The sequence below is a fragment of the Mirounga leonina genome, unplaced genomic scaffold (genome assembly GCF_011800145.1).
Source record: "Mirounga leonina isolate KUSES-001 unplaced genomic scaffold, KU_Mleo_1.0 Mir_53, whole genome shotgun sequence".
Lineage (NCBI taxonomy): Eukaryota > Metazoa > Chordata > Mammalia > Carnivora > Phocidae > Mirounga > Mirounga leonina.
In genome coordinates, this window is record NW_023270807.1 from 56,315,831 (window position 1) to 56,329,619 (window position 13,789).

Here is a 13,789-nt window from a genome sequence, read left to right on the forward strand (position 1 = left end):
GCTCCCTGCTCCATGGGGAGCCTGCTTCTGCCTCTGCCCCTACCCCCCGCTCCCCGCCCCCCGGTCACTTTCTCCCTCTCAAAAATAAATCAATAAAATCTTTTTAAAAAAAATCTTTAAATTTCATCTTTGGTATATTTTCTACTTTCCACTTTCAAGCTTTGTCTCTCCTTAAAAAATAATAATCCAGAAGAAAAAGCAAGCTCAACTCTCAGTGTCTTTGTTCAAGATTTTATTTATTTATTTACTTGTTTGTTTGTTTGCTTGACAGAGAGAGCGAGCGCTCACAAGCAGGGGGGCAGGCAGGGAGAGGCAGAGGGAGAAGCAGGCTTCCCGCTGAGCAGGGAGCCCGATGCGGGGCTCGATCCCAGGAGCCTGGGATCCCTGACCTGAGCCACCCAGGCGTCGAAATTTAAATATTTAAATTTTATTTAAATATTTAAATTTTATTTAAATATTTAAATTTTATTTAAATTTTTATTTAAATATTTAAAATATTTAAAAACTCCCGAGTTTCTTTCCAATTTAAAGTGTTAAGAGTAGAGCACTGTTCCCTCAGCCATCCCTCCTTGCGGAACTCCCCATTTCCGGCCGGCGTCCGGCCCGGGGGCGCTCAAGAGCCCGGCGCGCGTGGCTGCGCGGCGGAGAACAAGGAGGAGGAGCCGGAGGAGGAAGTCAGCGGCCGGGTGGGCGCAACCCGGCGATGGCGCTGCCGCTGCGGCTGTTCGGATGCGCGCGCCGGACGATCCTGGGGTCCGCGGAGGCTGCGCTCTGGGGTGAGCTCGGCGGTCCCTGGGGAAAGGGAGAGTGCCTAACCTCCGGCCCGGGGAAGGAATGGCATTGGTGGGGGTGCTCGCTTCTTGAGGCTTCCAGTTAAAAATCAGACTCATTACTCTTGGCACCTGGGAAGATAGCACCTACTTTCCTTCAGATTCCGGGCTACTTGGGTCTGGGGGTGCTTTTGGGGGACGCAGGGAGAGAGGCCAGCGTTGCTCCAGGGAGCTCGCGTGGGGAGGCTTTTATGAAGATACTGGTGCCTGACTGGGCAGTGAAGTCAGTTGGCGACTCAGAGGAGCGAGCAACACGGCCAGTGTCTGCCCGAGAGAGACTAAGGATGAGCCCAGCTTTGCGAGTTACACCTGTGACCCACTAGGGAGCCGCGCTCAGAGCTTGATGGCAACAGTCACCTAGAATGATAACACGTTCGAGCTATTAAAGTACCACTGCTAATTTTACGGACGGCAAAACAAGCCAGAGAAACGGCTAGTGGAGGCGTTGGGTGGATTACTCAAGAGCAGGCTTCCAGTCCCTTCTTTTTGCTTTACATGCTGCCTCTCCTTTAGCAGAATTTTCACTTGTGGATGCAGCTGCAGAGACTGTGGCCTAACACGGTGTCCCCAACTCTCCCTCCCAGTTACTCCACTTGAACTTTTGGTACATCCTCTGTAGTTTAAAATGTGCTTTTTCTATGCAAGTTTGTTGTTTATTGAGCACCTAGAAATGCAGACCTCCTGCTGGGCATACAGCCTCCGCGGTTCACGTCCCCATTTTGGGGAGAGACAGACACAAGTAAACAGTCACCACACACAGCCCCGTGAGATTGCAATGGAAAAAGCAATTATTCTACGCGAGTTGGAGAAAGTGTTAGAGAAAAGGTGCTTTTCATTTTAAAAAATGTTTACTAGTGGGGGGCCTGGCTGGCTCGGTTGAGCATGCAACCCTTGATCTCAGAGTTGTAATCTGGAACCCCAGGTTGGGTGTAGAGATTACTTAAAATCTTAAAAAAAAAATTCTAGTGATACATTATTGTATTCCCATTATATTCAAACTGACGATAAAGAACAGCTTATGATCCCCTCTATACACCCTCCCATAGTCCACCCTCCTCTCCAAAAGTGGTTTGGTACACATCCTTCTAAACACTTTTTTATGAGTATGCATAAATGTATACATAAAAATACTACATATATATAGGTGTTGCTGTTTTTTAATTTATGCTCCAGAATTCCTTTTTTTTTTTTTTAAGATTTTATTTATTTATTTGAGAGAGAGAGAATGAGAGAGAGCACATGAGAGGGGGGAGGGTCAGAGGGAGAAGCAGACTCCCTGCCGAGCAGGGAGCCCGATGCGGGACTCGATCCCGGGACTCCAGGATCATGACCTGAGCCGAAGGCAGTCGCTTAACCAACTGAGCCACCCAGGCGCCCTTTTTTTTTTTTTTTTTAAGATTTTATTTACTTGACAGAGTGGGAGAGAAAATGAGAGCACGAGCAGGGGGAGCAGCGGAGGAAGAGAGAGAAGCAGGCTCCCGGCTGAGCAGGGAGCCTGATGTGGGACTCCATCCCAGGACCCTGGGATCATGACCTGAGCCCAAGACAGACGCTTAACAGATTGAGCCACCCCGGTGCCCCTATGCCCCAGAATTCTTGTCCATGCAATCCCACTCCCCAGGAATAGTTTCCTATTTCCTTCTAGATGTTTTTCTGGACATTTATAAAACGTAAGTATTGTATCTTATGTGTATATAGATCTCAAAGGGGAAGCTTTTTCATTTAGCAATATGGACATCTCTCCAAGTCACTAAATGTCTGCCTCTTCCTTGTAAATGCTGCATGGTATGCTTCATAATTAATTTAACCATTTCCTGTATGAACATTTAGGTTGCTTCCAGTTGCCAGGATGGGTTTCTAATCTTTCAACCAAGACTTTCCAAAGAGAATACTGTCAATCCTTGTCTTCTTAATGACTTGAGGCTGCTAACATGAGTGTTTGTTACTTAATCAGTGACCCCTACAGTTCCATGAGGACAAAAACTTGCTGTCTACTTTCATTCTCTGAAGGAATCCCCTCAAGTCTTATTCTGCTAGCTTTATTGTTGTTCTTGTCTTCCTCTTTGCTTCTGTTTAGACTTACACGGGTTTGAAGTGGGATCCCAAACCTGACCTACTAAGTCATGTACACTGCAGCTGAGGGCTGTACTCACACACCTTGGTGGTGGCACAAAGTGAGTGAACTTTCATCTACCGCATCCTGTCCTTTCTTTCCCGAGTTCTGACCTCTCTAAGATTCTAAGTGGCTTTCTGGGTAACAGCCAGGTTGTGTAAAGGCCTTTACTTGATCCTAGTCCTACAAAGAACAGCAGAAAACACGGAGGTGCTTTGTCAATATGAATCAGCTGCCAGCAACAGAAGATGCTTTAAATAAGGAGGGAGGTTGGGGAAGGTGACAGCTCAGAGGACCTGGGGACTCACTGGGCTATTTAAGGGAAAGTACTGTGATCAAGTAGTAATGGAGGTTGAGAAGACAAGTAGCTTTGAGAAGCTGAAAGCTAGTATAGGGTATTCCCCTTTCATACTAAACTCACCACTTCACGCAATAAATGCATTGCCTTATCTAAAATTTCCATTTTAACCTTTTATTCACTGGGATGGTTGTTCACTTGCTTTTCAAATTTTGCTGTGAGTGGTTCTCAAAAAGTCAAAATATTTATTAAAGTGATTACATTAGAAGTCATAAAATGTTCACACTAAACCCAAGTACCCGTTTGAGAAGGAAGCACACCAAATGTTCTTCCTAATATTTTCTCTCTGGAGTAACAATCATTATTTCTAATATATTTTTTCTTGGTTGTGTGTTGTTTATATTGACCATTACATGGTCTCTAGAAATAATTTTCAATATTCAACAGATATTGATGTGGGGTTTCTAAGGTGTCAACATCCAAAAGAAGAGTATAGATAAACCAGAGAATTTATTTTATAGCTGTGGCAAGAGTGATTTGTTATTATGTTGATTGTTATTATTATTAAGCAAAAACTTTTATGTTTCCAATAGTTACATTTTTCACATCAAAACTTTATTTATTTGAAATTATAAAAAGAATACCAAACTGAATTGGTAGGAAGTAATAATGGTAGACTATTTCTTTTTTTTTTTTTTTTTTGCTCAGATTTTATTTGCGAGAGAGAGAATGAGAGACAGAGAGCATGAGAGGGAGGAGGGTTAGAGGGAGAAGCAGACTCCCTGCTGAGCAGGGAGCCTGATGTGGGGCTCGATCCCAGGACTCCAGGATCATGACCTGAGCCGAAGGCAGTCGCTTAACCAACTCAGCCACCCAGGCGCCCATTGGTAGACTATTTCTAAGTGAAAGTTTTTTTTAAAAGATTTTTATTTATTTGAGAGAGAGCACAAGCAGAGGGTGGGACAGATGGAGAGGGAGAAGCAAGCTCCCCATTGAACAGGGAGCCTGATGCGCAGCTGGATCCCAGGACCCTGAGATCATGACCTGAGCTGAAGGCAGATGCTTAACCAACTGAGCCACCAAGGCGCCCCTCTAAGTGAAATTTAGCTTAGTTTTTTAAAGTACAACATAGTACAAAACTATGCTATATTATAATAGAAGAAAAGAAGCTAAATTTATGAAAAAATAAATTTAGAACCCAAATCATGCATATGATTTCTATATATAGTTTCTTCAAACATACAATTAATTAAATCGCATTAGGCTAATCGAAATTAAATAATTCAAAGATAGGAGTGCCAGGCTGGCTCCCTTGGAAGAACATGCATGCAACTCTTGATCTTGGGGTCATGGGTTCAAGCCCCATGTTGGGTGTAGATAGTACATAAATAAATAAACTTTAAAAAATTTTTTCAAACAATAATTGAATCTAGAACTTTTTGATAAATAAAAGTAATCCTAAATTTCTTTTTTTTTTTAAAGATTTTATTCATTTGAAAGAGACAGAGAGAATGAACAGGGGAGAGAGGCGGAGGGAGAAGCAGACTCCCCACTGAGCTAGGAGCCCGACATGGGACTCAGTCCCAGGACCCTGGGATCAAGACCTGAGCTGAAGGCAGACGCTTAACCAACTGAGCCACCAAGGCGCCCCTCTAAGTGAAATTTAGCTTAGTTTTTTAAAGTACAACATAGTACAAAACTATGCTATATTATAATAGAAGAAAAGAAGCTAAATTTATGAAAAAATAAATTTAGAACCCAAATCATGTATATGATTTCTATATATAGTTTCTTCAAACATACAATTAATTAAATCGCATTAGGCTAATCAAAATTAAATAATTCAAAGATAGGAGTGCCAGGCTGGCTCACTTGGAAGAACATGCATGCAACTCTTGATCTTGGGGTCATGGGTTTAAGCCCCACGTTGGGTGTAGATATTACATAAATAAAAACTTCAAAAAATTTTTTCAAACAATAATTGAATCTAGAACTTTGAGATATATAAAAGTAACCCTAAATTTCTTTCTTTTTTTTAAAGATTTTATTTATTCACTTGAGAGAGACAGAGAGCATGAACAGGTGAGAGAGGCAGAGGGAGAAGCAGACTCCCCGCTGAGCTAGGAGCCTGACATGGGACTCAATCCCAGGACCCCGGGATTAAGACCTGAGCTGAAGGCAGATGCCTAACCATCTGAGCCACCCAGGCGCCCCTAGAAGTAATCCTAAATTTCTTAAGCTTTCTGTTTGAAAAAAAAAAAAAAATGCTTATTCCTATAGGTTTCTCCTTACTAAAAAGACCTGACAATTGTAATAGAAAAACAAACCTCTAAACATGTATACAGTATGAATCAGACCATTCTGAATTATACTAGATCTTCAATTTGCATTGTCTAATATGATGTGATTTTAAATATTTTTAGGTCATCATATTTATCTCACACTGAAATTTGGGTTGGTAGGTTGATTTTTTTTTGAGCTGTAGGCATTTGAAAAACAGCAAATGCAGAGAGAGGCTTTCACTGAACTCTCTTACCTACCTAAAGACAGATCCTCCAAAAGGAACTCAGTTTCATAAGTCCCCTCCCGGGAGTTTCATCAACCAGGGGCAATTGACTCATCACAGGAAAGGAGACTGGAACTCAACACCACACCCCAACTTTATCACAAACTGTCATACCTCCCATCTATTCTTCTAAGAGCCCGTTCATCTTTCCTAAAAATCATTTACTCTCCCCTGAGATGCCTACATTCCCTCTCCCCTTTCCCTATGAAAATGAGAATTCTTATTTTTTTAATTAAAAAAATTTTTTTTAATTTTTACCTTCTTTTACCTTTATCCATTTCTCCTGCCCTGCCACTCTCTGCCTCTGGCAACCACCAATCTGTTCTCTATCTGTGAACTTGGGTTTGAGGGTTTGTTTATTTGTTTGTTTGTTTTTGGTTCCACATGATCACACGGTATTTGTCTTTCTCTGTCTTAGTGTAATGCCCTTGAGGTCCATGTCTCAAATGACAAGAGTTCATTCTTTTTTATGGCTGAAAATTCGTGTGTGTGTGTGTGTACCACAATTTCTTTATCCATTTATCCATCAATGGACACTTAGGTTGTTTCCATATCTTGCTTGTTATAAATAATGCTGCAGTGAACATGAGGGCATGTGTATCTTTTCAAGGTAGCATCTTCATTTTCTTCACATAAATACCAGAAATGGAATTGCTGGATCATATGGTAGTTCTATTTTTAATTTTTTTGAGGAATCTCTATATTGTTTTCCACAGTGGCTGCACCAGTTTACCCGCCAACAGTGCATTAGGATTCCCTTTTCTTACATTCTCACCAACACTTGTTATTTCTTATCTTTTTGATAATGGCCATTCTAACAGGAGTGAGGCGATATCTCTTTCTGGTTTCAATCTGCATTTCCCTGATGATTAATGATGTTGAACATCTCTTCATGTGTCTGTTGGCCATCTTGATGTCTTCTTTGGAAAAATGTTTATTTAGATCTTCCACTCATTATGTTTTTGCATATCATATGTAGATCATATATATAATGTGATCTATTGTGCATACTTTTCTGCATTTTTTCCTCACTTAGGTATTCAGAAGCTCTCCATGGCAGTACATAGAACTCTTTTAACCACTGCATATATTCCATAGTATGGATTACCACAGTTTATTTAACCAGTCCCCTATAGATGGACATTTTGGTTTCCTTTTTTCTGCTGTTATAAAAATTTCTTCAATAATTACCATTGTACATACCTCTTTGTTTATATGTACAAGTTCACTAGAATAGATACTTAGAAGTAGAACTGTTGGGTTAGTGACAAGTGGCATTTAACAGAGTCTTCAAGGGAGTGTGCCAGATAGAGATGAGGAAGGAAGGTTTTCCCTTCAGTGTGCATAAATCATGAAGGAAGGCAAAAATATATATTTAAAGATTGCACCAAATACATTACTTAAACCTCACAGCAACTCAGAAAGGTTAAAATATTATTCCTGTTTTATAAATAAGAAACTAAGTCCCAGGGAGTTTAAGTAATCTGCCCAGGATTACAGAGCTAAGTGGACAAACAAGCCAGGATTTGAACCTGGTTTATCTGACTCTAAAATCCCTGCTCTTTCCACTGTAAAAATGTAGTCAGAGCACTTGTATACTTTTAATGTAGCTGGAGGGTAGGGTTATTGAGGGAGAGGAGAAGTGGGGATGAGGAGGTCTGGTAAATTATGCTGGTAAAGTAGATTGAAGGACATGATAGAGCATACTAAGAAGTTCGGACTGTATCTTATTATGTAGGCTGTAGGTAATACACAGGTGAGGCTAGATTTACCAGTGTGGAAACAGCAAAATTGGAGTTTATTCAAAAATGAGGCTCAAAAATGTGAAAATCACGTATACCTGTGTTACTCTTGAGAATCCCTCAAGAGAACCCCACATCATCTCAGTAAATCCCCAACAGCCAGTTTTCCTTCAGTGTAGGAACTGATTGTTGTTTCTTTGATCAAGCAATAGATGAAATGGTTGATTTACAAGTAGAGGCCTTGCTGTACAAAAAAATACACTATAGCTTTAACTAAAGAATTAGTGTGGACTGGACCTCATACCATGAGAGGCTTGGGGCAGTTGAGACTCATTAAGGGAGTAGTTGTGCTTTAGCTCAGAGTGGAAAGCTAGGAAATCTAGTCCTCACTGGTTATACACCTATTCTCCATCTCCCCCCCACCCCACAACCCCCAACAGGAGTATAGAGAAAGTTAAATGTCAGTTTGACTCTAATATATAAGAAAAACATAACTTTCTTTGATTCAGTTACACAGGTTACATACCGAGATGATTTTTGTTTCCCAGTGGTGAAGTACCACCACTGTCTTGAGTTTAACAATTTTTTAAATTACCATAGTTTTCCAGTTCCTAACAATGAGGGATAGTACCAAGTGTGAACTCAGCCTGCTGACTTTTTGTCTTCTGGGAATTCACAAAACAGCAAGTTGAGTGAGAAATTTTATCCCAGGCATTTTAAGATCGAATCTTGTAGATAACATGGGCCAATTTTTCAAAATCTGAAGAGGATGGGAAAATCTGTATTTTTTTTTTAATGTATTTACTGTGATAAAATATATGTAACATAAAATTTGCCATTTTAGCCATCTTTGAATGTACAGTTCGGTGGCATTAATTATATTCACAACATTGTGGGGTCATTACCACTGTATTTCCAAAAATTTTCATCACCCCAAACAGAAACTCAAACCCATTGAGCAATAACAGCCCTCCCTCCAACTTCTGGTAACCTCTAACCTACTTCCTATGAACTTACCTATTCTATGTATTTCATATAAGTGGAATCATAAAATACTTGTCATTTTGTGTCTGGCTTACTTCACTGAGCGTTTTTTCAATGTTGTAATTTCATGCTGTAGTATGTGTTAGAACTTCATTCCTTTTTATGGCGGAATAATATTCCATTGTATGTATAAGCCACATTTTGTTTATCCACTCCTCTGTTGAATGAACACTTGGGTTGTTTCCACCTTTTGGCTATTGTGAGTAATTGTGAATAATGCTTTTATGAGCATTGGTGTCTGAATTTGAGACCCTGTTTTCAAATTTTGGGGGTACATACCTTGGAGTAGAATTGCAGGGAAATCTGTATTTTTTTAACTATTGTATTTATCCATTTTTCCATCTTTTGCTATCAGTGAGAAAGACAAGTGAAAATAGAACAGTGTTTGGTTTTTACAAGAAAAGCTGGTTTTTCACAACTCACTTTTGGCTTTGCTTAACTACTTAATAGATAGGACCGTGAAGCATTTCTTTTGGCCTATGCGCACTGCAGAAAATTTACTAAGACATGAAAGGATGAACCAAGAAAGTCTGGGAACCCCTAGTTTATACCTTGTGCTCTCCAACTAGTTTTTTAAATTTAGTACTATATTTTGGAGAACTTACACTAATATGCCATTGTATAAATGTACCACTTATAACCATTCCCTTATGGATAGACTTCCAGCTTCTTGCCACTTTTCAGTATTACAGAGAATGCTGCCAATGAATATATTTATACATATATACATTTGTATGTATTCATGCTAATACTCCTGTACTAAGATAGGTTCCTAAAAGTAAAATTGTGAGGTAAAAAAGATATGCTTACATAAAGTGTCATTCCTGCTAAATTTTCCTTTCAAAAGATTTTAATGTTACACACTCCCAACAATGTAAGAGTACCCATTTCCTCATACCCTCACCAATATTTGATGTTATCAATCCTTTTAATTTTTACAAATCTGACAAAATTTGAAAAATTTTGTTTATATCTTGCATTTCCTTAATAAGTAGTGAGATAGGGCATCTTTTTACATTTTATTGACCATTGGTATTTTTCAGGTCAATTCCCTGTTCGTGTTTTGACCATTTTTCTTTGGTAATTTTGTCCTTATCCTATTTGTATGAGCTCTATTAATGTTTTGTCTTTTCTATGTTACAAATATTTTGTTCCTGCCTGCCACTTATCTTCTAATTATTCATTGTTCTTTTCCCATATATAAATTTAGCATTTTTATGAGGTCAAAACTTTATGACTTCTGATTTTGCCATGTTTAGAATGGTCTTCTTATCCCAAGGTTTAAATTATCTGCTCATGTTTTCTATTGGTACTTCTAAGATACTAGTTTTTAGACTGAAATTTAAATTTATTTACATGTAAGGAACGAGACAATAGCCTGCTTAAAGTTTCTTCCTGATGGCTAGCTAGTTGCCCTACATATTCGTTGAACAAAATTTCCCCATTAGTCTGAAATATAACTGTTACCAAATACTGAATTCTCATAGATGGTATATTGCGTGTGTGTTTCTGGACTTAGATCTTTAAACATTTTCCTATGCTAGTTTATACTGTTTAAACCAATTTTACTTTATAAGATATTTAATATTTTAAACATTTGAAGCATTATTTACCTTATAGTGGTCATTTTGTTGTGAAATATGATTATTAAATTTTTAAAATTTTTATTTTATTTAAAAAATCTTTTGGGTTTTCTTTCATGCTTAAAAAACAATTTGGACCTGTAGAAAAGTTGCAGAAGTAAAATGGAGTTCCCTTTATTCTTACTCAACTTCCCCTAATGTAAGCATCTCACATGGTACAATTATTGAAATCAGGAAAGTAATACCGACATAATACTGTTAACTAATCCACAGGCCTTATTTGAATTTCACCAGTTTTCCTACTGCGGTCTTTATAGTCCCAGAGCCAATCCAGGATTCTATGTTGTTATTACATTGTCATGGCTCCTCAGTCTGCTTCAATCTGTGACAGTTCCACAGTCTCTTTCATAACGTTGACACTTTTTTAAGAGTACTGATTATTTTGTAGATTGAGTTTGAGATTTTCCTCTGATTTGATTTAGGGTATGCATTTTGGCAAAAATACTAAGGAAGTGATGTGCTCTTCTTTGAGCATCATATCAGAGAGTACATGTTGTCGACATTTCTCATTACTAGGTGATCTTTTTTTTTTTAGGGAAGTGATCTTTGAATAATTGGCTAAAGTGGTATGTTTCAGGTGTTTCCTTTTCTTATTTAGTAAGCATCTCCTGGGGAGTAAGTATCTCCTGGGGAGATACTATCCTATTTCTCATCAAAATTTCACCCACTGGGGCGCCTGGGTGGCTCAGTCGTTAAGCGTCTGCCTTCGGCTCAGGTCATGGTCCCAGGGTCCTGGGATCGAGCCCCACATCAGGCTCCCTGCTCCACGGGAAGCCTGCTTCTCCCACTCCCCTGCTTGTGTTCCCTCTCTCACTGCCGCTCTGTCAAATAAATAAAATCTTTAAAAAAAAAAAAAAAATTTCACCCACTAACTCTAGCATCTGTCAATGGCTCTTGCTGAAATAATTATTACTTGATGTTAACCTAATGGTGATTTTCTCTTTTCATCATTCATTCTACATTTATCAATTGAAATAATCCCTTCTCCCCACTTATTCAATTATATCCTTATATCAGTGTGGACCCATGAATCTATTTTACAGGTTCTTACCCAGTACTGTATTATGTTACCAATTATTTAAGCTTTTATTTAAGTAATCTCTACACCCAACATAGGGCCTGAACTCACAACCCCAAGATCGAGAGCCCCATGCTCTTCTGATGGAGCCAGCCAGGCGCCTCACCAATTATTTAACAGATAGAAATAGTGCCTTTAAGTACTTACAAGTGTAGTTTCACATGTAAGTTTCCCACATCTAACATATGGCTTATTATCTTTGCTTGCAAGGGGAAATTAAAATTCTTTTTTTTTTTAAAGATTTTATTTATTTGATAGAGACACAGCGAGAGAGGGAACACAAGCAGGGGGAGTGGGAGAGGGAGAAGCAGGCTTCCCGCGCAGCAGGGAGCCCGATGCGGGGCTTGATCCCAGGACTCTGGGATCATGACCTAAGCCGAAGGCAGACGCTTAACAACTGAGCCACCCAGGCTCCCCGGAAATTAAAACTTTCTTAACATTGTAACTTGGATTATGGTTAGACTTACAAATTATTTGCAGAATTCAGTTACCAAATGCTGAATGTGTATTTACAAGGTCCATCCAATTAAGGGCTTGGAGAGAGTAGAATATGGAGCTGGCACAAGGCCAGCCCTTAAGCATGCAGGGCAAGAGGGGAGGGGTACACCCCGTGGCTCTGTCAGGCTGTGTACAAAATACATACACAGGTCAGTGAAGTCAAAAGATCAACTATAGCTAGCTGGCTGGAACCAGGGGGAAATTCCTTTGACCTGCTTTCCAGATGTTAATAGCAATGTTACTTTGAAGGTGCCTAAATTATTTTATTCTTTCCAGGTTTGAAGTCAATAAAAGGAAGCTGCCACAATTTTTGTACTGCTATTTTTAAAGATGTCACTTATAAGGAACTTAAGAACCTCTTGAATTCCAAAAAAATTATGTTAATTGATGTTAGAGAGACATGGGAAATTGTCGAGTACGGAAAAATTCCTGGGTCTGTCAATATACCATGTAAGTGACATGTGACTTGAATTGCTTCATCACAAAAGTATATATTCAGTAATTTACTGTATCTAAAATTTAATTAAAATTCTTAACATTTTCTTTCAGTGGATGAGGTAGGTGAAGCTCTACAGATGAACCCAAAAGACTTCAAAGAGAAGTACAATGAAGTAAAACCATCCAAATCTGACAGTCTAGTGTTTTCTTGTTTAGCCGGAGTGAGAAGCAAGAAGGCTTTGGACACGGCCATATCTCTGGGCTTTAACAGGTGCATAGATGAATTATAAAAATGTATTCAAGAATGTGTATAGCAATGTTTCATATGTATTATATGTTTACTGGTTGATTGAAAAATTTGTAATTACTGTGTTAGTAATAGCAGGTTAGAAACTAAGAGACTATATTTTCATCCTACTCAAAAGTAACAGTCTTTTAAGTAGGTTTAAAGTCTAGAGTAGTCATTGCACTTCTAATCTCTAAAGTTCCTATCAACCTTGTGTTATAAAGCAGGAGGAAATGTTTACAGCACTAACTTTGCTATATGTTTTCAGTGCTCAACACTATGCTGGAGGATGGAAGGAATGGGTAACCTATGAATTTTCAGAGAAGAAACACGGAAATTGAATTCTGGAATACAAGTTGGCACGTCCCTTGTGTACGTGCAGCCTAGGATAGTGAAATGAACAAAAGAGTAATAATCTAGCCCTGGCATCACTGGTTAATGGAAAAGGGATTTTGTGTAATTCGATTATTTGTTGGATCTTTTCCTTAACTGCAAGTTGAGAATACTACGCACCCTTGCCTATTCCCAAAGGCTATGGAGGATTGAAATAATGTATGTGACTTGCCATGGAAATATAAGGGTTGGGATTCTAGAAATTAATTTTTAAATAGTTTAGTACAATAGTATTCCCAAGCCCAGGTTACTTGTATTACCCAATCATAACATATAACCATTTGTGTTAGCCTAGCTTCTATTCATTAAAGAGGCTATGAGCTAGACAAGTTATTTTTTTTAATGATTAAAATACATTTGTAAATTTTCCCATTTTAGAAAATTCATAAAATATATTTTCCTGTAATGATATGCAGTACAGATATTTCTGATTGATATACCTTTCATCCATAATGAATATTTAGCAAATATTGAATAAAATAAAAACAGCTAGTAAGCATTTCTTGAACACTTTTATTTGGCTTAGATCCTATGCTACATATTCCAAATGCTAAAAAGAGAATAAAAAAGATGCGCTTCTTCTTTGAAGAGGTTTGATTTCTAGCAGAGGTTTATAAAAGTTAAATTTTAAAAAGCAGATTTTGGGGGCGCCTGGGTGGCTCAGTCGGTTAAGCATCTGCCTTCGGCTCAGGTCATCATCCCAGGGTCCTGGGATCGAGCCCCACGTCTGGCTCCCTGCTCAGCGGGGAGCCTGCTTCTCCCTCTCCCTCTGCCTGCAGCTCTGCCTACTTGTGCTGTCTTTCTCTCTGTCAAATAAATAAAATCTTAAAAAAAAAAAAAAAAGCAGACTTTGTCTTAAA

General features: G+C 38.8%; 1 protein-coding gene across 1 annotated transcript; it reads left to right on the plus strand.

The window, feature by feature from the left end:
- The first annotated feature begins 651 nt into the window (after window positions 1-651).
- On the plus strand, window positions 652-13,428 carry TSTD3 (thiosulfate sulfurtransferase like domain containing 3). Its single transcript, XM_034991599.1, has 4 exons — window positions 652-776; window positions 12,089-12,262; window positions 12,362-12,521; window positions 12,805-13,428. The coding sequence occupies exons 1-4, from the start codon at window positions 704-706 to the stop codon at window positions 12,875-12,877; spliced, it is 480 nt and encodes a 159-aa protein (XP_034847490.1). The 5' UTR covers window positions 652-703; the 3' UTR covers window positions 12,878-13,428.
- Window positions 13,429-13,789: the final 361 nt, after the last annotated feature.

Coding starts and splice junctions, on each gene's coding strand:
- TSTD3 (XM_034991599.1), top strand. CDS start 704: ATGGCGCTGCCGCTGCGGCTGTTCGGATGCGCGCGCCGGACGATCCTG. Junction 777..12,088: donor CGCGGAGGCTGCGCTCTGGG/GTGAGCTCGGCG, acceptor TATTCTTTCCAG/GTTTGAAGTCAATAAAAGGA. Junction 12,263..12,361: donor TGGGTCTGTCAATATACCAT/GTAAGTGACATG, acceptor ATTTTCTTTCAG/TGGATGAGGTAGGTGAAGCT.